Source organism: Procambarus clarkii, chromosome 73 (genome assembly GCF_040958095.1).
Source record: "Procambarus clarkii isolate CNS0578487 chromosome 73, FALCON_Pclarkii_2.0, whole genome shotgun sequence".
In the NCBI taxonomy this organism is placed as follows: domain Eukaryota; kingdom Metazoa; phylum Arthropoda; class Malacostraca; order Decapoda; family Cambaridae; genus Procambarus; species Procambarus clarkii.
In genome coordinates, this window is record NC_091222.1 from 15177789 (window position 1) to 15201307 (window position 23519).

Sequence of the window (23519 nt, forward strand, 5' to 3'; positions counted from 1 at the left end):
ACGCTATATACACACATTATATATAAGCATCTACCTGTTTTATTCACCATACCTGAACAAATTAGCTGGTATGGTGCCCAAAGACCATAGTGGCCATCAGTAAACAACATGCCAAGTCGTGCAGACGACGCTCCTCCCTCACCAAAATGGCGGCTCCCAACCTACTCCTCTCGCTGTTATCTCACACTATACACACGTTATATATAAGTATCTACATTTGTGTTCACCATATCGAACCACTAAGCTGGTATGGTGAGTGCAGTCAATAAATGGTGGCCACACACAGTCAGAAAACGATGCCACAACCCTCCCTCCCACAGCCTTACTCCTCCCTCCTTGGAGCACAGCGCTAAATATCACCACAATCCTGCTATTATCAGAATCCTGGTCAGTTTTATCACAGTTAGGGGGGCTTCATTAATACTATCACTGCTAAATAATAGCAGTATCATTTATATTATGGTATATGTAGGCAATGCTGTGGTCACAAGCTGAACAGCGGTGCTGTGAGCTCGTGCTGCGTGCACCAGCCTTGGTGGCTTGCTCAGTACTGACGCTCTAACACCCAAGAATGTTGGCCTGGATTTTTTTTCTAGGTGGCATCTGGCAACTATCGGTCGTGGCTGTACTATAGCTGCCCCTATCCCAGGCGGGGCGTTAAATTATAGCGCTAGACACGAAATCATATATAAATGATGTGCGCGGTTTCGGTTTTGTCACTGATATCATTTATATATGATATGCGCGGTTTGAGGGTTAACCCTTTAACTGCGCGGCTTATAAATATGACATCCCCCCAGCGCGCAGAAAATGAAACCTTGAGAAAAGTATTTTTTTCCTCGGAAAGTGTCAAAAACCCCTCCCTGTATATGGGTATAGCAACGCAAGTTCGAAATTGTACTTACTTTGGTTGCTATGGGGTCCGAAAGGTGGGCCGTGACGTCATAATTCCCCGTTTGCCAGAGCAGTATGCACCCGGGGCTGGTGGGGCGCGTGAGTTGCCGTGAATATATTTTTGCATATTTTTGCGCACAGTTCCAAATACATTTTATTTGTTTTTACATGCTAATCCTATGTATAATGAACACGTACACTATATTATGGCAGTAAAATATCTGTACTGTCTGAAGACAGTGTGTTACGTGTATGACACTTGTGTACACATGTTGCACATATTTACCATGTATCATGCTAATTTATGTATATATACAATCTATTTACAGACTATACACTGTCACACACTATATACATTCACCATCAACACATTCAGAACACCGCGAGTGTGAGCAGCCACACCCAGCCAGCCCTCCCTCCAGCATTGTATTCACCATCATTACTCCTCCAAATCATACAGTTATTCACACCAATATTTCATGTTCATTTATGTATATTTACAACATATGTACACACTCTACACTGCCACACACTATATACATTCACCATCAACACACTCAGAACACCGCGAGTGTGAGCAGCCACACCCAGCCAGCCCTCCCTCACTCCAACATCTTACTCGCCAACATTGCTCCTCCCACCATACTGTTATTGTATTTATTACACAATTTACACATGTTATATATATACCTATCTACATGTTTTATTTACCAGAGCTATGCAAGTAAGCCGGTATTGTGTCCAAACAGTATAGTGGCCACCATACACTACATGACAAATCACACAGCAGATGACGCCACGATTACGACGTCATCTCCCTCACCAAAATAGCTCCTCACAACATACTCCTGGTGCTGTTATTACACTATTCACACACACTGTATATACCCATGTACATGTGTGTTCCCCATAGCGAACCACGAACCCAGTATGGTGAGCAAAACAAGAGTTACTGCCACACAGTGAGGCTATCTTGAGGTTATCTTGAGATGATTTCGGGGCTTTTTTTTAGTGTCCGCGGCCCGGTCCTCGACCAGGCCTCCACCCCCAGGAAGCAGCATGTGACAGCTGACTAACACCCAGGTACCTATTTTACTGCTAGGTAACAGGGGCATAGGGTGAAAGAAACTCTGCCCAGTGTTTCTCGCCGGCGCCTGGGATCGAACCCAGGACCACAGGATCACAAGTCCAGTGTGCTGTCCGCTCGGCCGACCGGCTCCCTGACGTTGAGGCTACCTCAATTCTCTTCCTTCCTCCCTCCCTCACCAAAATTTCTCCTTCCTACGCACAACGCTCATTATAACCACAGTCCTGGTCGCTAATACCTGTAAATGAATAATTGACCACAAGTTTATTTTGAAAAGGAACCTAAAAAGTCGTTTGAAGATTCGTAGATGGATGAAATAATGCTGTGGTGCTGTGGCTAACTCTGTGAACATCGTGAACAGCATTGAATCACTGATATTTGAACATTGTACCCAGTCATTATCACACTCGGGCTCTTCTATAATACTATCATGGCTAAATAAAACAGATTATATATATATTTTGACAATATTAGGCAATGCTGTGGTCAGACGCTGAACAGCAGTGCTGTGCGCTCATGCTGCGAGCGCCAGCCTTGGTTGCTCACTCATTACTGATGCTGTGACACCCGGCAATGTGGACCATGATTTTTTTTAAGATGGCGTCTGTTTACAAGACCCCTGAGGAAGCTGATGTGAACCCCATGTAGCCGCGGGAGTTTTGAATGGAACATGAAAAATAAAAACACCCGGGGGCGCGTTGCGCACCCTAAGCCTGGGCCTGCAGGCGCGTTGCGCACCCTAAGCCTGGGCCTGCAGGCGCGTTGCGCACCCTAAGCCTGGGCCTGCAGGCGCGTTGCGCACCCTAAGCCTGGGCCTGCAGGCGCGTTGCGCAGTTAACACTTTCGCGCTCTCGGCGCTCAAAAAAAAAATACCCCAGATGCTTTCGGCACTTCGCGCGCCTACGCAGTAAGACCGAAAAGTGTACACTCTTTTGACTGTCCTGACAATAACTGAAGGCGCACGTATTTAAATTTGGTATCACTGTGTTCGCAATGAAATTGTCTATAAGAGCATACCTATAAAATGCCGCCCAAGCATAAGGAGTATCAACACCAAATAAAAAACTATGCAGATCACTCGCCGAGAGCGCCAAACAGCAACAAAATGTTTCCACTCACTTAATGGTTGCGAAGCCTACAGTTGTCCTACATCGCTAATTTTGGTATCATTGGAATCACAATAGAATTCTCTACACGGACATATGCATATGAATGTTTAATATAGGTAATTGCCCACCCGCAAGAGTGTGTGAAGTGGAGAGTAGTTAGCCGCGAGCGCACTGGCGAAAACACAGGGGGGAAATCATGCTTGGAAAGTTTATACGTTTCCTGACCCTACTTTTCTATGTACGTATTTCTTTTTTATACCAATGTGTTCGCAATAAAATTTTCTATAAGATGAAATGTATAACATTTGTACAAAGCATGTGTAAGAGAAGCACCAAATATAGAACCACGTCGCTCAGTATGCGTTCGCGGCAGAAACGAACGCATTGTTTTCATTCGTTTGATGTTTGTCATGTTTATACTTGTTGAAACATTTTATAATTTGTATGACAGTGATTGCAGTAAAATTCCCTACACAGACATATACATAACACATACAAATATTTCCCACGTGTTGGATATATCAACGGCTAAAGGGAACCCACTGCCACACGCTCGCCACACCCCCAAACATACTTGTTGTATTTTTTTTTTACTCATAGAAGTTTATGTGATATAATATTCATTCTGGTACCAAAACATTTGCAAATAAATTCTCTACAAAACAAAAGTATCCCCATCCATTTCGGTTAAAAAATGGAATTTATAGAAATATTTTTTCGATGGATGAGAAAAGTAGGCTGTTATGCGGAATCGTAAGAGAAAACGGCGACGAGTTATCTCTAATCTAAAGCGCGAAAGTGTTAAAGGGTTAAGGGTTAAATACCTTTTATAGTATAGGCAATAGGTATTTTTTTTCCCCACGGACCTAGAATGTACTGCACCTGGCCATGTGACCGCATTGTTTACTGTGAACTCGCGAGGCTGAGAGGAATGTCTCGGAATATTAGCCAGAGAAAATCAGATTCAGACAAAAATAGATAAATTCATGATTTCAATGGTTCGTGAAAGCACCCACTGGGAATTCAACAAGTCATGCAGCATCCGCTGGCAACGAGTGCCCTACAAGCCATGCTGCACCCGCCGATGCTGAATTCCCATCAACAAGTCATGCAGCCTCCACCAGCAACGAATGCTCTGGAAGCTATGCTGCACCCGCCGATGCTGAATTCCCATCGACAAGTTGTGCAGCCTCCGCCGGCAACGAATGCTCTGCAAGATATGCTGCACCCGCCGATGCTGAATTCCCATCGACAAGTCATACAGCCTCCATCAGCAACGAATGCTCTGCAAGCTATGCTGCACCCGCCGATGCTGAATTTCTATCAACAAGTTGTGCAGCCTCCGCCGGCAACGAATGCTCTGCAAGATATGCTGCACCCGCCGATGCTGAATTCCCATCGACAAGTCATAGAGCATCTGCTAGCAACGAATGTTCTGCAAGCCATATTGCACCCGCTGATGCTAAATTCCCATCAAAAGTCATGTAGCCTCCACTAACGATATAAAATATGATTGAAAGGCATATAAATTAGTGTAAAAAGTGTTGATAGAGTACAGTATTGTAAGTGTAATGATTATTTATGCCTTGACAAAAAGATACTGTACAGTGTAAATATACAGTAGAAATAATTTTCAATTGTGAATTAGAATTAGAACTCGTGTGAATTAGTAGTAAGGCTAACTGTTGTGTGAAGTGAATTCCATGAAAATAAGTGTACATACTGTATGTACCCTGTATACAGTACTGAACAATATAAAACAAGCACTGCAGAGAATGATGTAATCTTCACAGCTTCGTAATCTTCAGCTTCATTAAAAGTAAGTCAATTTACCAATTTTATTATAGTATTTCAACATAATAATTGTGTTTTCTGGGGGGAGCCCCGTTAGCTTCCCGGAGCTTTACCAGGCTGATATGCTAATGTCAGACTTTGGCATCAGTCATGTGTATGGAGTTCTAGGGCCTACCGGGGACCACGGCCAGAACCTGGGCCCCTCAGAGAGGCAAGGGGAGCAATGGCCTATAGAAACCCCCGTGTGGTTGGAAGCATTCTATGTCTGCCATTGACTGGGTCAAGCATCCAGAAAGGTAAGCATTCCAAAACAAACCCCTATTCTGGTTAAAATTGCTACCTAAAGCTGAACTAGTGGATAGAACTCCCCAACAGAAAACAAGCAAACTAGTATGACGTCACCGCGCCGCTGTCTGCGCAGCTCCCCCCTCCCCGGGAGGGGGAAGGGGGAGCCCCAGACCTCCCACGCCGGCTATCCACCCATCAGTTCTTCGGCTGATGCTATCGGCGCCGGTTATGTGCTTCGGCTCCAGTAGTTGTTTCAGCACTGTACCTAGAGTGTGGTGTCTGTCTTCTAGGTGGTGCGTGAGCCGGGAGTGAGTCTCCAGTACTTGGGCTGCATGCGTCTAGGGTTCCCTTCCCTAGGTGCCCTTTAAATATTGCCCTTGGGGCCACCTTCCACAAGTTCCTTGGGTCCTGCTCCTGCTAGGCCATTTACTGCTTGGTTTTCTGCCGCTCTTTGTATGCTCGGGTGTTCTGTCTCCCTTGTTCGCCTTAGGGTAAGGGGCAGTTTTGCACTGGTGGGGCGCAGGGTACTGTGCAGCTTGTCTTTACCAATTATGGCGGCCGGCTCTGTTCCGCTTGGGTACGCTGTCCTCCTGCGGGGGTTTTCTTTTTCTTTTTGTTTATCTACCTGGTGGGGGGTCTGCCTTCGTTCTTGCCCCTTGTGTCCCTTGTGTTCTGAGTATTTTCTGGTGGTACCCCCCTGCTAGGTCCCCGTGAGTGTACACGTCCCGGGGGTTCAGCTCTTAGAAAGTTGTTTGGTAGCTTTGGGCGCCGGTTAGCAGTACCCTGCCCGGGATTACCTGAGCGCAAGTCCTCTTATAGTAAACGCTCGGGACCCTGGGAAACTCCTGGGGGCGAGCGGGTCCGATGGATGTGACCCCAGAGTCCCCCCTCGCTTCCAGCGAGTTTGAGGGTTGCTCTCACCCCTTGTCTCTGGGTGCCTCCGTCTGCTGCCTGTGAGGTCAGTGACACCTTCGACCCGGAGTCCTGCGAGTTTTGTTGCTCGTTGTGGCTCGGTTACCCAGTTGTGCTGACTAAGCGGGTGCGGGCGGCAGGGGCGTTGCACTTTGAGCCTTGGTGGTGGCAACGCTCTCGTTGTTTACTCCCTGGGAGCCCTGGGGCTGTCCTGTTTTGGTTCGTGTTGGGACTTGGGGGTGTTGATTGCTTCGGTTCCTTCCACGCCCCCTTGTCTTTCCCCTGGATCCCCCTTCCTGCCTGCATCTGGTTCCTTACCGTCTGTAGGATCGGGGTGGGGTTTGATGGTGTTGAGACTCAGGCAGTCTCAGGGAATTCCCCTTCCGGGGTGATGACGGGGGCATTTGAGCCTGTTCCTCCAGCCGTGTTGTAAGAGTCTGCCAGTGGGCTCCCTTAGTGTTTTCCCGGCTGCCCCGGTTTTCTGGTACGACCGGGGATTTGGGGGGACGGCTCGGCCCCGGGGCCTGTCGTGTAAGTTCCCGGGGCTGGGGAGGGGCTGACTTGGGGGCTTGGCCCCGTAGGACCCCATGGTTTTTTTTTCTCCCCCTCTAGGTGGGGCTTGTGGTTACACAGAGTGGGGTCTTTCCTCCTCACTCGCTGTACGTGCTGTTGGGCGTCGGCCCCTCCCCAGGCTCGGTTCCTTGGCCTTTGAGTCGGTTGGTTCCATCCTGTGGGTGGATGCTTTTTCCCTCCCCCCCTTTTTTTGGGGTCGGTTTCTTCATGTTTCCCTGTTCTTGGGGTTCTGCATGACTTCTGGTCTCGGGTGCGCCTGCGCCTTTGTGTGCCTTCGGGATTAGTGTTGGCTTCTGTGTTCTCGAGGGTTCCGGAAGGTTTTTGCTACTTCCCGCATAATTGGAACGTCTGTCGGCTCTTCATCCGGGTCAGCGTTTTGGGCTACTTGTAGCCCGGTTGGGCTGCTTGTGGGCCAGTTGGGCTGCTTGTGGGCCAGTTGGGCTGCTTGTGGGCCAGTTGGGCTGCTTGTGGGCCAGTTGGGCTGCTTGTGGCCCTGTTGGGCTACTTGTGGCCCAGTTGGGCTACTTGTGGCCCAGTTGGGCTGCTTGTGGCCCTGTTGGGCTGCTTGTGGGCCAGTTGGGCTGCTTGTGGGCCAGTTGGGCTGCTTGTGGGCCAGTTGGGCTGCTTGTGGGCCAGTTGGGCTGCTTGTGGGCCAGTTGGGCTGCTTGTGGGCCAGTTGGGCTGCTTGTGGGCCAGTTGGGCTGCTTGTGGCCCTGTTGGGCTGCTTGTGGGCCAGTTGGGCTGCTTGTGGCCCTGTTGGGCTGCTTGTGGCCCTGTTGGGCTGCTTGTGGCCCAGTTGGGCTGCTTGTGGCCCTGTTGGGCTGCTTGTGGCCCAGTTGGGCTGCTTGTGGCCCTGTTGGGCTGCTTGTGGGCCAGTTGGGCTGCTTGTGGGCCAGTTGGGCTGCTTGTGGCCCTGTTGGGCTGCTTGTGGCCCTGTTGGGCTGCTTGTGGCCCTGTTGGGCTGCTTGTGGCCCTGTTGGGCTGCTTGTGGCCCTGTTGGGCTGCTTGTGGCCCTGTTGGGCTGCTTGTGGCCCTGTTGGGCTCCTTGTGGCCCTGTTGGGCTCCTTGTGGCCCTGTTGGGCTCCTTGTGGCCCTGTTGGGCTCCTTGTGGCCCTGTTGGGCTCCTTGTGGCCCTGTTGGGCTCCTTGTGGCCCTGTTGGGCTACTTGTGGCCCTGTTGGGCTACTTGTGGCCCTGTTGGGCTACTTGTGGCCCTGTTGGGCTACTTGTGGCCCTGTTGGGCTACTTGTGGCCCTGTTGGGCTACTTGTGGCCCTGTTGGGCTACTTGTGGCCCTGTTGGGCTACTTGTGGCCCTGTTGGGCTACTTGTGGCCCTGTTGGGCTACTTGTGGCCCTGTTGGGCTACTTGTGGCCCTGTTGGGCTACTTGTGGCCCTGTTGGGCTACTTGTGGCCCTGTTGGGCTACTTGTGGCCCTGTTGGGCTACTTGTGGCCCTGTTGGGCTACTTGTGGCCCTGTTGGGCTACTTGTGGCCCTGTTGGGCTACTTGTGGCCCTGTTGGGCTACTTGTGGCCCTGTTGGGCTACTTGTGGCCCTGTTGGGCTACTTGTGGCCCTGTTGGGCTACTTGTGGCCCTGTTGGGCTACTTGTGGCCCTGTTGGGCTACTTGTGGCCCTGTTGGGCTACTTGTGGCCCTGTTGGGCTACTTGTGGCCCTGTTGGGCTACTTGTGGCCCTGTTGGGCTACTTGTGGCCCTGTTGGGCTACTTGTGGCCCTGTTGGGCTACTTGTGGCCCTGTTGGGCTACTTGTGGCCCTGTTGGGCTACTTGTGGCCCTGTTGGGCTACTTGTGGCCCTGTTGGGCTACTTGTGGCCCTGTTGGCCGGTTTTGTTGTTCCTGCTTCCTTTTTTGGCTACTTTTCTGGTGCAGTAGTCCTGGTTGGTGCCTTCCCGCAGGGCGGGTTGTGCGGTTCGGCCAGCGCGTCATGCGCATGCGCTGTGGAGTTTGTTTTGGTCTGGGCGGTGTGTTTCAGTGCTGGTGTTTTGCGTCCTTTTTTCTCAGGTGCTTCGCCTCTCGCTCTTCTCCTATGCTGCGGTATGTGCCCCTTCGCTCCGGGGGTGTCCTGGTTTCCAGCTGTGGGGAGGATGCCGAGGTTTTCCCTGTGTCATGGGTGTGGGCCGCCTCCTTCGCCTCTATCCTGCTCTCCTGCGGGTCCGGCTCTGGCTTCTTCACCTGGCGGTGCTCCCAGGATCTTCTGGGCACTGTTGGGTCAGGTCACGTTCGTGCCTCCGTTCGACAGGTGAGTTTCTGCAGTCTGGCATCTTTTGGCTGGGCGCTGGATGCGGAGTTATTTATATACCTGTCTTTGTTTAGGTATATTTCTGTACGACTGAGACCGTTCGCACACCAGTGACTGTCCCTTTTTCAACCCTTCCAGTCCCACTAATGTGCATGTCCAACCCATGCTAGAGTCATTCAGGGGACCCACCTTTTTTCGTGTTATGAGGTGTGTGGGTTGTGGTGCTGGTTATGTACTCACCTGGTAGGGCTCTCCTGGTTGTGCTTGCAGGGTTTGAGCTCTGGCTCTTGGGTCCCGCCTATCTGGAAGAACTTGCGGGATAGTACCAGTGGAGTGCAGTGGTGCTATAGACACAATCGGGGAACACTGTATAACTATCAGAGGTCTGCGGTTGTTACACGACCTACTTGCGGGCATACGCCATATTGCCGGTACGTCTGTGGACTTCCAGGGCACACTAGCCTGTTTTTGCATAGAAGTTCCGGCCCATCCTGGTTGTGGGGATATGTGGGCCTGCGGGCCGCTCCAAGCAGCTGCCTGGTGGGTCACCCTCTGGCCGGTCTAGCCTAGCCTCGGGCCGGGCTTGGGGTGTGAATGAGAACCCAGTACCCCATCCAGCAGGTATTGCTGCTGCACGTGTGCATTGGTAACGTGTTTGCAGTGGCGTGTCCTTGTTCCTGTGTCTGGTTGTGGTGTGGCACTTTGCTGCTGTTTTGTGCCTAGGGTTTCGCGTATGGGGGTTTGCTTGTTGTTTTTCGTGGTCTTCGGGTCCCTGGTTTGGCCCTCTCATGTGCATGGGTTTTTTCTGTCCCTGTCTGATTGTCCACCCCTGGTTGTTTCCTGGGATTTGTGCTTCAGCTCTTTCATCCTGCCTCTCCCTAGTCGTTTTCCTGGCATCTCCTTTGATCGGTTTTGCCTGCACTTGCTGCTGTGTTGGGGGGAGGGTGGTCGGTTTCCACCGCGTCATTTCCTTGTTATCTTGAGAGGATTCTTGAGAGGATTTTGGGGCTTTAGTGTCCCCCGCGGCCCAGTCCTCGACCAGGCCTCCACCCCCAGGAAGCAGCCCGTTACAGCTGACTAACACCCAGGTACCTATTTTACTGCTAGGTAACAGGGGCATAGGGTGAAAGAAACTCTGCCCATTGTTTCTCGCCGGCTCCTGGGATCGAACCCGGGACCACAGGATCACAAGTCCAGCGTGCTGTCCGCTCGGCCGACCGGCTCCCTAATGTTCCGGTGCATTCCCTTGTTTCCTCCTCTGCTGCAGGGGTGTTCTGCGTGCGTTCCTTGGCTTCTTGGGCGTTCTTCCAGCCTGTGTCCTGTGGTGTGCTTCTTTGTCTCGGTCTGTTGCAGTTGCTCGTACCCCTTGGTTCGGGTACTGTTTCTGGCGGCAACCCTTCCGCCTTCTTCGCTTTCCTAGCTTGCCCTGCCAGTTGGCTTTTCGGGGTCTTGCGATGTCTCGCGTCGGACCCGTCGTTTCTGAACTCCTGGCGGGCTTACTCGCTTTGTGGAGTTTTTCTGTTCGGTAGACGTTCCATCTCCTTGTGCCGCCTGGGTTTTGGTGGGCGCGCCCGAGATCTTCCCACGGCTCCGCCTTTTGCTGGGCTCGAAGGGGCCTTGTCGGGGCTGCTTACGTTCCGCCTCGCAGTCTCGCCTCCGGTTGGTGGTCAGGTGGCTTCGTGGTAGGTGTCCCACCTGCGTACTTCTCTTGGTGGCAGTATGGGGTATTTTGATGGTCCTTCCATTTCCTGTCTCTTCTTAGGTGGCTGCTCTTGTTAGCGTCGGCTTGGTTTTCTGGTGGGGGTTGGGGGCCGTCGTCGTGCCACATACTGTCGCCTTTTTTCGTGTGGCGCTGGTGGAGCCGCTTCGGCTTGCTTTCGGTCTTGGTGTTGCTTCTGCACCGTTAGTAAGCTGTCTCGTGCATTATTTCACCTCCGGCCTGTTCGTGCGCCGCTTGCACTGTCCTGGTCTCTGGTCAGCGTGCTCTGTCTTCTTCTCGGTTGGTAGTGCCCCTTCGGTTCCGGTTTGTTTTTTCGTCGGCTCTTTTTTTTCTTTTTGGCATATGCCTCTGGAGGTTGGGTCACTGAATTTTCTTGCTCCTTCGGTTTTAGCGTTTTGGTTGTTCGGTGGCAGCAGTCTCCATCTTTCCTGGCGCGGGGTGGGGCTGCTGCGTTCTGGAGGGGTTCTTGGTTTATTGGTGCTTGGTTGGTCGGGCCAGGGGTGTGTCGTGTTTTGTGTTCAGTGGCGGCCCTCCGCTGTTATTTGCGTGCCACGGCATCTGTGTCTGGGGCGCGTTTTGCGTTGATCCGGTTCTGTTCTTTCCGGTTCGCGGGTGATGGTGTCCCAAGTTGTCGGCCGTGTTCTTGCGGCTAAGCTGCCTGTGTTCTTCCCCCCATGCCCGTGGCTTCGCTGCTCTCGCTGCCGTGTCCTTGCGGTCATTCGTGCATGAATCTTTGGTGTTCGTATGGGGCCCTTGCTGCTCGTTGTTCTCGTGTTGTTCCCGGGACTTTTCGGGGCTGTGGCGCCTTGGGTTGGCGTTTGCTGCCGGTTGTCTCGCTTCCGTGGGGGTGCGTGGTGTCCGCCTCTTGGTTCCGTCCCTTTGACCTTCCTCTGTGGGTAGTTAGCTCCGGGGAGCCGACGGGGCTCCCCCCCAGAAAACCTGCGTTGAATGTAATGAAACGGCATTTTCTGGGTGAGACCTGGAGGTTCCCCGGCAACCCTCCCTCCCTCCGGTTGGCGGTTTTCGCGTGTTTTGACATCCAGCCTCAGAACTGATGGGTGGATAGCCGGCGTGGGAGGTCTGGGGCTCCCCCTCCTGGGGAGGGGGGGAGCTGCGCAGACAGTGGCGCGGTGACGTGTGACGTCATACTAGTTTGCTTGCTTTCTGTTTGGGAAGTTCTATCGACTAGTTTGGCTTTAGGTAGCATTTTTAACCAGAATAGGGGTTTGTTTTGGAATGCTTGCCTTTCTGGATGCTTGACTCGGTCGATGGCAGACATAGAATGCTTCCAACCACACGGGGGTTTCTATAGGCCATTGCTCCTCTTACCTCTCTGAGGGGGCCAGGTTCTGGCCGTGGTCCCCGGTAGAACCTAGAACTCCATACATATGACTGATGCCAAAGTCTGACATTAGCATATCAGCCTGGTAAAGCTCTGGGGAGCCTCCGGGTCTCACCCAGAAAATGGCGTTACATTACATTCAACGCTAGTTTTTTCAACAAAAGCTACATATTAATCTCTGCAAATGTATATTCTATCATTAGCAGAGAATAGGTGAGCTCAAAATATTTCGTCTTGGCTAGCTCTCAGTGACAAGGCTCGATCTCCATTGTTATGGCCTGGGCGCCACAGCCCGTGTCATAACATTAAAAATTCATTACCTGCACTGTTCAGGGTAAAACAAAACACATCTCTAAAATATTATTGAGAAAATATTAACAATCACTGATTGATACACGAAATATTTTGCAATACAAAGGAATGAACCAATTTTTTCCCACCCATCTGGACTTGTTCAGACCGTGTTCACACATCATCCATGCAGCAGCCATCAGCTGACTTAATCATTGGCGTGGCACTAAATTGGAACGCAATTACACAATGAACTTTATTTAATTTTTGTTATACAGTATAAAATATATCCTACCTGAATGTTACTTGAAAAATTACCCGACCCGGCCTAACTTCAGAAATAATGGAACTCCGGAAATAACGACCAGGGTACAGCCCCATATAAGCCGTTAAATTGAGTGGATACTGTATCTGGACCTAAAAAAGGCTTTTAAAAGAGTTCTGCATAAGAGGTTGTTCTGGAAACTGGAACATATTGGAGGGGTGATAGGTAAGCTTCTAACATGGATGAAAAATTTCCTAACTGATAGAAAAATGAGGGCCGTAATCAGAGGCAATGTATCGGATTGGAGGAGTGTCACAAGTGGAGTACCACAGAGTTCAGTTCTTGCACTGGTAATGTTCATTGTCTACATAAACAATCTACCAGATGGCATACAGTATTATATGAACATGTTTGCTGATGATGCTAAGATACTAGGGAAGATAAGAAACCTAGATGATTCTCATGCCCTTCAAGATGAGCTGGACAAAATAAGTATATGGAGCAACACTTGGCAAATGGAATTTAATGTGAATAAATGCCATGTTATGGAATGTGGAATTGGAGAACATAGACCCCACACGACCTATAAATTATGTGAGAAATCTTTCAAGAATTCTGACAAAGAATGGGATCTAGGGGTGGTTCTAGATAGAAAAATGTCACCTGAGGACCACATTAAGAACTTTGTGCGAGGAGCCTATGCTACACTTTCTAACTTCAGAATGGCTTTTAAATACATGGATGGAGAAATATTAAAGAAATTGTTAACAACTTTTGTTAGAACAAAGCTGGAATGTGCAGTGGTTGTATGGTGCCCATATCTTAAGAAGCACATCAACAAACTGGAAAAGGTGCAACGACATGCCACTAAGTGGCTCCCAGAACTGAAGGACAAGAGCTACGAGGAGAGGTTAGAGGCATTAAATATGCAAAAACTAGAAGATAGAAGAAAAAGAGGCGATATGATCACTACATACAAAATAATAACAGGAATAGATAAAATTGATAGGGATGAATTCCTGAGACCCGGAACTACAAGAACATGAGGTCATAAAATTAAACTAACGTAACAAAACTGCCGAAGAAATATAAGAAAATTCACTTTTGTAAACAGAGTGGTAGACGGAACAAGTTAGGTGAGAAGGTGGTGGAGGCCAAAACCGTCGGTAGTTTCAAAGCGTTATATGACAAAGAGTGCTGGGAAGACGGGACACCACGAGCGTAACTCTCATCCTGTAACTACACTTAGGTAATTACACTTACACACAGAAATAACATCACATGAGACCAGAAGACATGGCAGGATGTGCAGAATACCCCCATTGAAAAGCGGAGGTGCAACAGGTACTCCGAGAGAGAACTCTTATCAAAATCAGAGGCCCGAGACCGTTCAACACGCTTCCGCTACACATAAGGGGCATAACTGGCAATCCCCTCACAGTGTTCAAGAGAGAACTGGATAAGCACCTCCAAAGGATACCTGATCAACCAGGCTGTGACTTATATGTCAGGCTGCGAGCAACCGCATCCAACAGCCTGGTTGATCAGTCCAGCAGCCAGGAGGCCTGGTCGACGACCGGGCCGCGGGGACGCTAAGCCCCGGAAGCACCTCAAGGTAGGTAATTACACACCATCTAGCAGATGCCACTTCCCTCCTTCCTTCAACACCGCTCACTTGGCAACATTCCTCCTCCCACCATATTGTTATTATTGGTATTACACTATTACACTATATACACACATGTTATATATAAGTATCTACATGTTTTGTTCACCATAATTGTACAACTAAGCTGGTATGGTGTCTAAACAGCATTGTGGCTACCCTACATAGCATTACAAATCACACACCAGCCAGCAGACGACGGCACCTCCCTCACCAAATGGCTCCTCCCAACATACTTCTTTTAATATTATTACACTACAGTACAGGCATACCTCAGAATAAGAGTTTAATCCGTTCCTGAAGACGCCTCGCCTTCCGAAAACTCGCATTCCGAAGTTAATTTCCCCATAAGAAATAAAGGGAAATGAATTAATCCGTTCCTGACTACCCCAAAAACCCCACATCAAACTAAATTTTTATACCTAATTTACCTAATTCATCTAAATAAACCTACAAAACTGTGTTCCAGTTATTACTTACCTTGCTGTCGAGTGCTGTAGGCGTATGGAAGATGGTGAGGAGGGGGGAGGAGGAGAGGAGTTACTGTTTGGAAGGGGAGTCCCCTTCCATAATCACATCACATAACCCCATGCCTTGTAACACTATGGATACCACTTCTCTTTCTAAATTTTTCAAACCAGCCCCTGCTTGCCTTAAACTCTTTCTTATCTCCATCACTCGTTGCAGGGGTATTCTTTAGAAGGTCTTCGTGCAACACCCTGGCTTTCTCACAAATAATGGCCTCCGAAACACTATCACCCCTCAACTCCTTGTCGTGTATCCAAATTAATAACAACTTTTCCACTTCTTCAAGTATTTGTGGTCTTTGTGCCGTTAATGTTCTTACTCCTTTTGCCACTTTAGCACCCATTATCTTATTTTTCTTCTTAAGTATAGTGCATATTGTTGATGTGGCTTTGTTGTACTGCCTACAAAGTTCAACAACACGTGTACCGTTCTCATGCTTCCGAATGATCTCTTGTTTCTCCTCTATTGTCATCCTCACATGAGCTTTCTGGCCTTTATCCTTACCACTGGCTTTCTTGGGACCCATGGTGAGATATATAATAACAAATTGTATAGACAAATCACCAAAAATCCAACAAAACACTGAAAATCCGCGAGAAGAATTGATGTGGGGGTAGTCACTGAGCGCGAGACAATAATAAACTGAGGGGCGGAGGGGCGACGAACGCGCTAGGTCGGCTTTACGCGTATCAACAAACTCGCGTCCAAACTCGCCTCCCGAAGTAACCCTCGCCTTCTGAGACAAATTTTTGGAGTAAATACACCTCGCCTTCCGAAAACCTCGCATACAGGGACAATCGCATTCCGAGGTACCACTGTATATACACACAGACATGTTATATATAAGTATCTACAGTGCTTCTTCAGTCTAACGAACCCCGCTCTATCGAATTCCCGGAAGAGCCGAACAAATTGAATTCGGTACCAAATGTTCAGTGGAACATACAAATGTTCGATTAAGTGAGGAATGTTCGTCCAAGCGGTCACCGAGGCCGAGCGTCGGAGTTGGCTGTCATCAACTATGATTCGCCAGAGTGTAAACAGTTATACATGTACAGTATAGTGTTTTATTATCCTTACCCATTGTTTCTAGGGAGAAATGGTGATAAAATGGAGTCAGGGGGGTAATGGTGAGAGAGTTGTTGTCAGGAGGCAAGTGGTGTCATTAGTTAGGGTTTTTTGTTAGGGGGCAGGTAGTGTAAGTTACGTATTCTCATGGGAGGCAGGTTGTCAGCCAGGCAGCTGACAACCAGCTGAAATGGTGATAAAATGGTGTCAGGAGGGCATTGGTGAGAGAGTTGTTGTCAGGAGGCAAATGGTGTCAGTAGTTGGGGGTTTTTGTTAGGGGGCAGGTGTTGTCAGTGGTAGAAGTTGTCAAGGGAGGCTGGAGTAATACTGTACAGGTACAGTAGTGGTGTCAGTAAAGGCTGTAGAGGCAGGCACCACATGTGACTGGCGGCTCCTTGCTCCCTCTCCAGCCCCCCCCCCCCCCTCACCTGCACCTGACCACCAGAGACCAGCCACTACTCCTCTCCTCTCTCGTCGTCAGATGCCAAGAGTCAATTTAATAATAATTATCGCATTATCTACACTGAGAATAGCCTTTTTATTAGAAAAATGTCATATTACCGCAATAATAATGGTGAAAATTGTGATATATACAGTACATATTTTAAACAGTTTCAACACATTTCCTTTCCACTGAATTTTTAATAAAATTGGGGTGTAGATAACAGTTGGCTTTGTGTGGCCGGCAGGTCGCTCCTTGAGCCATTGGGGGGGGAGGGGGGGTTTGTTTCCTGGATCTCTCCCTCCCTCCCTCTAACAGCCTACGTACTGTATTGTAATACTTTTGGTTTTATGTAATACAGTACTGTACTGTATAAAATGAATAAAACTTCAAAACACACAATATTTTATTAATTATAACAACAAACAATATTATTTGAAAACAATTTGTAAGCCTATTTAGATTAAATTTTGAGTAGGCCAATAAAACAAGCACAGGTCGTGTAAACGTTAGGCCTTGGTGAGGTGGCTGGCACCATTTGTCTCCCCTCCTCCCAGTGTGAAAACGTGTTGCTCGCGCGTGAAGGATAATTTTGAACAATTTTTATCGTTTGAACTCTTATACTCTGTCAAGATGTCTCAGAGCAGCATTCGTGGTGTTCAAGATTTAAAACGAAAGAGAAAATATTTGTCAATTGATCAGAAAATTGATTTAATAGAGAAAGCAGAGCGTGGATACTCAGTCACCCGTCTCGCCCAAGAATTCAACATTGGTAAAGCTACAGTTTGTGATATAAAAAAGCAGAAGGATAATATTAGGAAATTCGTTGCTCAAAGTCAAACTCATGCAATAGGCAACAGGAAAACATTGAAGCCTGCTAAATATACGGATTTGGACTCTGCTGTATTCAAATGGTTTACACAGCATCGTGCGAAAGGAATTGCTGTTTCAGTTGATTCTATTAGAAATGCAGCTGAAAGACTTGCTGAAAAGTTAAACATTGACAATTTCAAGGCTAGCACTGGATGGGTATGTCGATTTAAAGAGAGGCATGGTATCATTAACAAGAAAATTTGTGGCGAAGCCTTAAGTGCAGATGTAGGAAGTGTTAATGCATTTAAATATAAACTTTCTCAGCACATGGTATCTAATAATCTAAGCTGTTTCAAGTGTACAATGCAGATGAAATAGGCTTTAACTGGAAATGCCTTCAAAGAAACACTTTGGCCTCTAGGCTTGAGGAGAGTATTCCTGGTCGCAAGGTAAGCAAGGAAAGAATTTCAGCATTATTGTGCGGTAATGCAGATGGCAGTCACCTAACAAAGTGCGCAATTGTTGGGAAATCTGCCAACCCCAGAGCATTGAAAAACTGCATGAACAGATTACCTGTCGTTTACTACAACACCAAAAATGCCTGGTTCACACAGATTATTTTTGAAGACTGGTTCCAGAATCACTTTTGTAAAGAAGTAAGAAAGCATCAGATCAATGAGCGTGGCATTCGTCCTGCTGATGTAAAGGCAATGCTGTTGGTTGATAATGCCCCAGCTCACCCCATTGCTAAATTAACATCGCCTGATGGTAAAATAACATGTATGGCTTTACCACCAAATACTACATCTTTAATACAGCCCATGGATCAGGGGGTTATCTATGCTCTCAAACGGCTTTATAAGAGAGCTATGAATGTAGAAATAATGGAAGTTCTGCTCTCTCAGGAAGACGAGAGGCTTAATAAGGATACAAGAGCTAGTAGAACACTAGAAAACTTCAAGAAATATTCAATTAAAGACGCTATTTACGTCTGGGCCAAACAATGAAACGAGTTGAAGGTCACCACATTAAAGAACGCATGGAATAAAATTCTGAGTCCGGTACCTGGTGAGAATGAAGACGAAGATGACTATGATTTTGAGGGCTTTGATAATGCGATTTTTGAGACATTAAGAGATGCTGGCGAGGAAGATTTGCAACTTTCTGATGTGACTGAGTGGTTAGATAATGATGCTGATGATCCAGGTTATGGTGAATTAACTGATGATGAGATTATCCAGTGTGTTACTGGTAATGCTGATGAGGATGCGGAAGAGGAGGAAGATACCTGTAGCGTGTTACCTATTCCATATGCTGCATCATTACAAAACCTTAATCAGCTGCTTGATATGGTTGCTGTAACTGATGATGAAGACGTGGCAGATTATTATCTACTCCTAAGGGGATTGAAAGATATTATAATGAAGAAGCTCATAATGAAGAAACAAACTAAGATTCAAAAGTTTTTGGTACTCACCTGAGGATGCCCAGGATACTCTACCAGCACCTAGCACTAGCATGGACTCACCTGAGGATGCCCAGGATACTGGACCAGCAAGGACTTACCTAAGGATGCCCAGGCAACTGGACCAGCACCCAGCACTAGCCATAACTTACCTGGGAGTGCCAATTGAGCTGTACAACACAGTTCTAATGACATAAATGTACAAAGTGTAAAAAGTGTAGTTTAAGTGATACAGTACAGTATACGTTTACTTAAGTACTGTAGTCTGATTCTAGTGGTTTGTACTTTATGTACAGACTGTAGTGTATAATGTACATTTGTTAGAAAAGTTACTGTTCCTTAATGAATTTATATTCATATCATATCTGGCACTCTCAGGGTATTGAGGCTAAAAGTCTGCACTACACAACTCAACTGTTAAGGTAAGTACAGTAAAACACAGAAACAATTTATTGCTAGATTAATAAACTAGATTTTAGATTTAGAAAGATTACATAAATTAAGGTTAATTTTTTTTTTTTTGGGGGGGGGGGGGTCAGAGGGTTTTTTTGGGGGCCGGATGGATGGAACGAATTCCGCACTGGAACGAATCGGCCTCGCCCCGTATAGTTCGTTCAAGTGAGGACACACTGTACATGTATGTTCACCATAGCAAACCAATAAGCTGATGTGGTGAGTCCAGACAGAAAGAGGTTGCCACACAGAGTCAGCGGTCAGTCAGTGCTACCTCCCTCCCTCCCTCGTTGAGATTACTCCTCCAACAATACTACGCACATCGCTAATTATCACCACAATCCTGCTATTATCAGAATCCTGGTCATTTGTATCACAGTCATGCTCTTCTGTAGTACTCTCAACTCTATATAATAGCAGTTACATATATATATATATATATATATATATAATATATATAATATATATAATATATATATATTATGTCGTACCTAGTAGCCAGAACTCACTTCTCAGCCTACTATGCAGGGCCCGATTTGCCTAATAAGCCAAGTTTTCCTGAATTAATATATTTTCTCTAATTTTTTTCTTATGAAGTGATGAAGCTACCCATTACATTATGTATGAGGTCAATTTTTTTTATTGGAGTAAAAATTAACGTAGATATATGACCGAACCTAACCAACCCTACCTAACCTAACCTAACCTAAAATATCTTTATAGGTTAGGTTAGGTTAGGTAGCCGAAAACGTTAGGTTAGGTTAGGTTAGGTAGGTTAGGTTGTCGAAAAAACATTAATTCATGAAAACTAGGCTTATTAGGCAAATCGGGCCATGCATAGTAGGCTGAGAAGTGAGTTCTGGCTACTAGGTACGACATATATATATATATATATATATATATATATATATATATATATATATATATATATATATATATATATATATATATATATATATATATATATATATATATATATATATATATATATATATATAATATATTAGTATATTTTGGTAGCAGTCTTTCCTGTAGACATATATTATTAAATATGACCGAAAAAGTAAGATTAATAATTCTAACACGAATTTTCTCAATCTTTCGTACATTTCGTTTCACTGTTGGAGGTAAATCAAAAATCAATTCTCCAAAATTCATTTTTATTTCTAGTCTGACGCGACACGAGCGCGTTTCGTAAAACTTATTACATTTTCAAAGACTTTAGTTCACAAATACACAACTGAATAGAACCTATGCATCTCCGATTTTATATCTACATATGAGTGAGGTGGAAGGGGTGATGTGGCATTAACACAAGACAGAACAAGATGTGGTATTAATAGGGTATTAATTTCATCAACACAAGACAGAACAAGAGTATTAATAGGGTATTAATTTCATCAACACAAGACAGAACACGAAACAATGGATATTGTATAGAAGTGTTTGTAGAAAGCCTATTGGTCCATATTTCTTGATGCTTCTATATTGGAGCGGAGTCTTGAGGTGGGTAGAATATAGTTGTGCAATAATTGGCTGTTGATTGCTGGTGTTGACTTCTTGATGTGTAGTGCCTCGCAAACGTCAAGCCGCCTGCTATCGCTGTATCTATCGATGATTTCTGTGTTGTTTACTAGACAACACAGAAATCATCGATAGATACAGCGATAGCAGGCGGCTTGACGTTTGCGAGGCACTACACATCAAGAAGTCAACACCAGCAATCAACAGCCAATTATTGCACAACTATATTCTACCCACCTCAAGACTCCGCTCCAATATAGAAGCATCAAGAAATATGGACCAATAGGCTTTCTACAAACACTTCTATTCAATATCCATTGTTTCGTGTTCTGTCTTGTGTTGATGAAATTAATACCCTATTAATACTCTTGTTCTGTCTTGTGTTGATGAAATTAATACCCTATTAATACCACATCTTGTTCTGTCTTGTGTTAATGCCACATCACCCCTTCCACCTCACTCATATGTAGATATAAAATCGGAGATGCATAGGTTCTATTCAGTTGTGTATTTGTGAACTAAAGTCTTTGAAAATGTAATAAGTTTTACGAAACGCGCTCGTGTCGCGTCAGACTAGAAATAAAAATGAATTTTGGAGAATTGATTTTTGATTTACCTCCAACAGTGAAACGAAATGTACGAAAGATTGAGAAAATTCGTGTTAGAATTATTAATCTTACTTTTTCGGTCATATTTAATAATATATATATAATATGTATATATAATATATACAGGCATACCTCAGTTTAAGAGTTTAATTGGTTCCTGGAGACGCCTCGTATTCTGAAGCTAATTTCCCCATTAGAAATAAAGGGAAATGAATTAATCCGTTCCTGACTACCCCAAAAACCCCACATCAGACTAAATTTTTATACCTAATTCATCTAAATAAACCTACAAAACTATGTTCAAGTTATTACTTACCTTGCTGTTGAATGCTGTAGGTGTATGGAAGATGGTGAGGAGGGGGGAGGAGGAGAGGAGTTACTGTTTGGAAGGGGAGTCCCCTTCCATTATCACATCAAGCAGTGAAGACCTTTCTGGTGTGCTCTCCCTGGGATGTTTTATCTGAGTGCCACTAGGTCCTGGTTGAGGCTCACTGCTCGATTTCCTCACCACAAATCTGTCCAAACCCTGGCTTTCTCACAAATAATGGCCTCCGAAACACTGTCACCCCTTAACTCCTTGTCGTGTATCCAAATTAATAACAACTTTTCCACTTCTTCAAGTATTTGTGGTCTTTGTTTCGTTATTGTTCTGACTCCTTTTGCCACTTTAGCACTCATAATCTCATTTTTCTTCTTAAGTATAGTGCAAATTGTTGATGTGGCTTTGTTGTGCTGCATACAAAGTTCAACAACACGTGTACCGTTCTCGTGCTTCCAAATGATCTCTTGTTTCTCCTCTATTGTCATCCTCACATGGGCTTTCTGGCCTTTATCCTTACCACTGGCTTTCTTGGGACCCATGGTGAGATATATAATAACAAATTGTATAGTGAAATCACCAAAAATCCAACAAAACACTGAAAATCCGCGAGAAGAATTGATGTGGGGTAGTCACTGGGCGCGAGACAATGGTAAACTGAGGGGTGGAGGGGCGACGATCGCCGAACCACCATGCGCTGGGTCGGCCTGTACTCGTATCAACAAACTCGTGTCCCGAGGTAACCCTTGCGTTCCGAGACATATTTTTCGAGGAAATCTTGCTCGTATTCCGAAAAAACTCGCATACAGGGACATTCGCATTCCGAGGTACCACTGTATATAATATTATTAAATATGACTGAAAAAAGTAAGATTAATAATTTTAACACAAATTTTCTCAAAACTTCTTATGTTTCTTTTCACTGTTGATGGTACAGGCAGACAGAGCTTGGGAGGAAGGCAAGCAGGCAGAGCTTGGGAGGGAGGCAGGCAGGCAGGCAGGCAGGCAGAGCTTGGGAGGCAGGCAGGCAGAGCTTGGGAGGGAGGCAGGCAGGCAGAGCTTGGGAGGCAGGCAGGCAGAGCTTGGGAGGGAGGCAGGCAGGCAGAGCTTGGGAGGGAGGCAGGCAGGCAGAGCTTGGGAGGCAGGCAGGCAGAGCTTGGGAGGGAGGCAGGCAGGCAGAGCTTGGGAGGGAGGGAGGCAGGCAGGCAGAGCTTGGGAGGGAGGGAGGCAGGCAGGCAGAGCTTGGGAGGGAGGCAGGCAGGCTGAGCTTGGGAGGGAGGGATGAAACAAGCATTGTGTGTGTACAGGGATTAGACCCGTCCACTCACTCACGCTGGAGTTGTTATAATAACATATTGTAATTTCTTAAATAGCAGATGTCTATCATATTACAGTATATTTTCGGTTTTATTTAGTTTAGTTTAATTAGGATAGTAAAAAGCTATTTAAACACTGGTTTTAGAAATTATTTATTAATATGAAACTTTCAAAAGTCATGGGTCACTGAACTATGACGACACACAGACGAAAGTGAGTGAAACCTCACTGTAAAGTGAGGTTTACAGTACAGTATTCTCGTATCTGTCCACCCTCACTCATCTTGTTTCAACACAGAAAATGTCTATAAGAAGATTTTACCACATGTAGCTAGGTAATCACGCATCATCCCTTAAATTTTTGTACAAAGATACGTGTGCCCCAAATCAGTGAACGAAAATCATGGAAACTCAGTTGTTCACTTGTGTGGATCACTCTGGCTGGTGTTTGGTTGGACCATTCTGGCTGGTGTTGGTGTTTGGTTCATATGGTTCACTTGTGTGGTCCACTTGTGTGATCCAGCTTGTCTTATGAAGGAATTATTAATTGTAATCTGTGATAGAATGAGAAAGTTTTCCACCACTCTGAACTCTGTCCCAAAATCGTAAGCTTGTGGACCACTTGTGGTCCACATGTGTGGTCCACTTATGTGGTCCACTTGTGTGGTCCAACTTGTCATATGAGAGAATTATTAATTGTAATCTGTGATAGAATGGGAATGTTTTCCACCAGTCTGTGAACTCTGTCTGGACATCGTAAGCAAATCCGAACATCCTCCGCTTC

General features: G+C 46.4%; 3 protein-coding genes across 3 annotated transcripts in view; all 3 read left to right on the top strand.

The window, feature by feature from the left end:
• The window catches only part of LOC123774191 (zinc finger protein 271-like), a 163894-nt gene that overhangs the window by 33406 nt on the left and 106969 nt on the right, over positions 1-23519 (top strand). The gene's annotated exons all lie outside the window — the stretch shown is intronic.
• LOC138356612 (uncharacterized) lies at positions 4124-4588 on the top strand. The gene has a single exon (XM_069312798.1). The coding sequence runs from the start codon at positions 4124-4126 to the stop codon at positions 4586-4588; it is 465 nt and encodes a 154-aa protein (XP_069168899.1).
• Positions 16871-18531, top strand: LOC138356613 (tigger transposable element-derived protein 7-like). The gene is made up of 3 exons (XM_069312799.1): positions 16871-17266; positions 17398-18039; positions 18124-18531. Exons 1-3 carry the CDS (start codon positions 16871-16873, stop codon positions 18529-18531), a joined length of 1446 nt encoding a protein of 481 aa, XP_069168900.1.

Coding starts and splice junctions, on each gene's coding strand:
- LOC138356612 (XM_069312798.1), top strand. CDS start 4,124: ATGCAGCATCCGCTGGCAACGAGTGCCCTACAAGCCATGCTGCACCCG.
- LOC138356613 (XM_069312799.1), top strand. CDS start 16,871: ATGTCTCAGAGCAGCATTCGTGGTGTTCAAGATTTAAAACGAAAGAGA. Junction 17,267..17,397: donor TCAAGGCTAGCACTGGATGG/GTATGTCGATTT, acceptor TAATAATCTAAG/CTGTTTCAAGTGTACAATGC. Junction 18,040..18,123: donor CAATTAAAGACGCTATTTAC/GTCTGGGCCAAA, acceptor GTACCTGGTGAG/AATGAAGACGAAGATGACTA.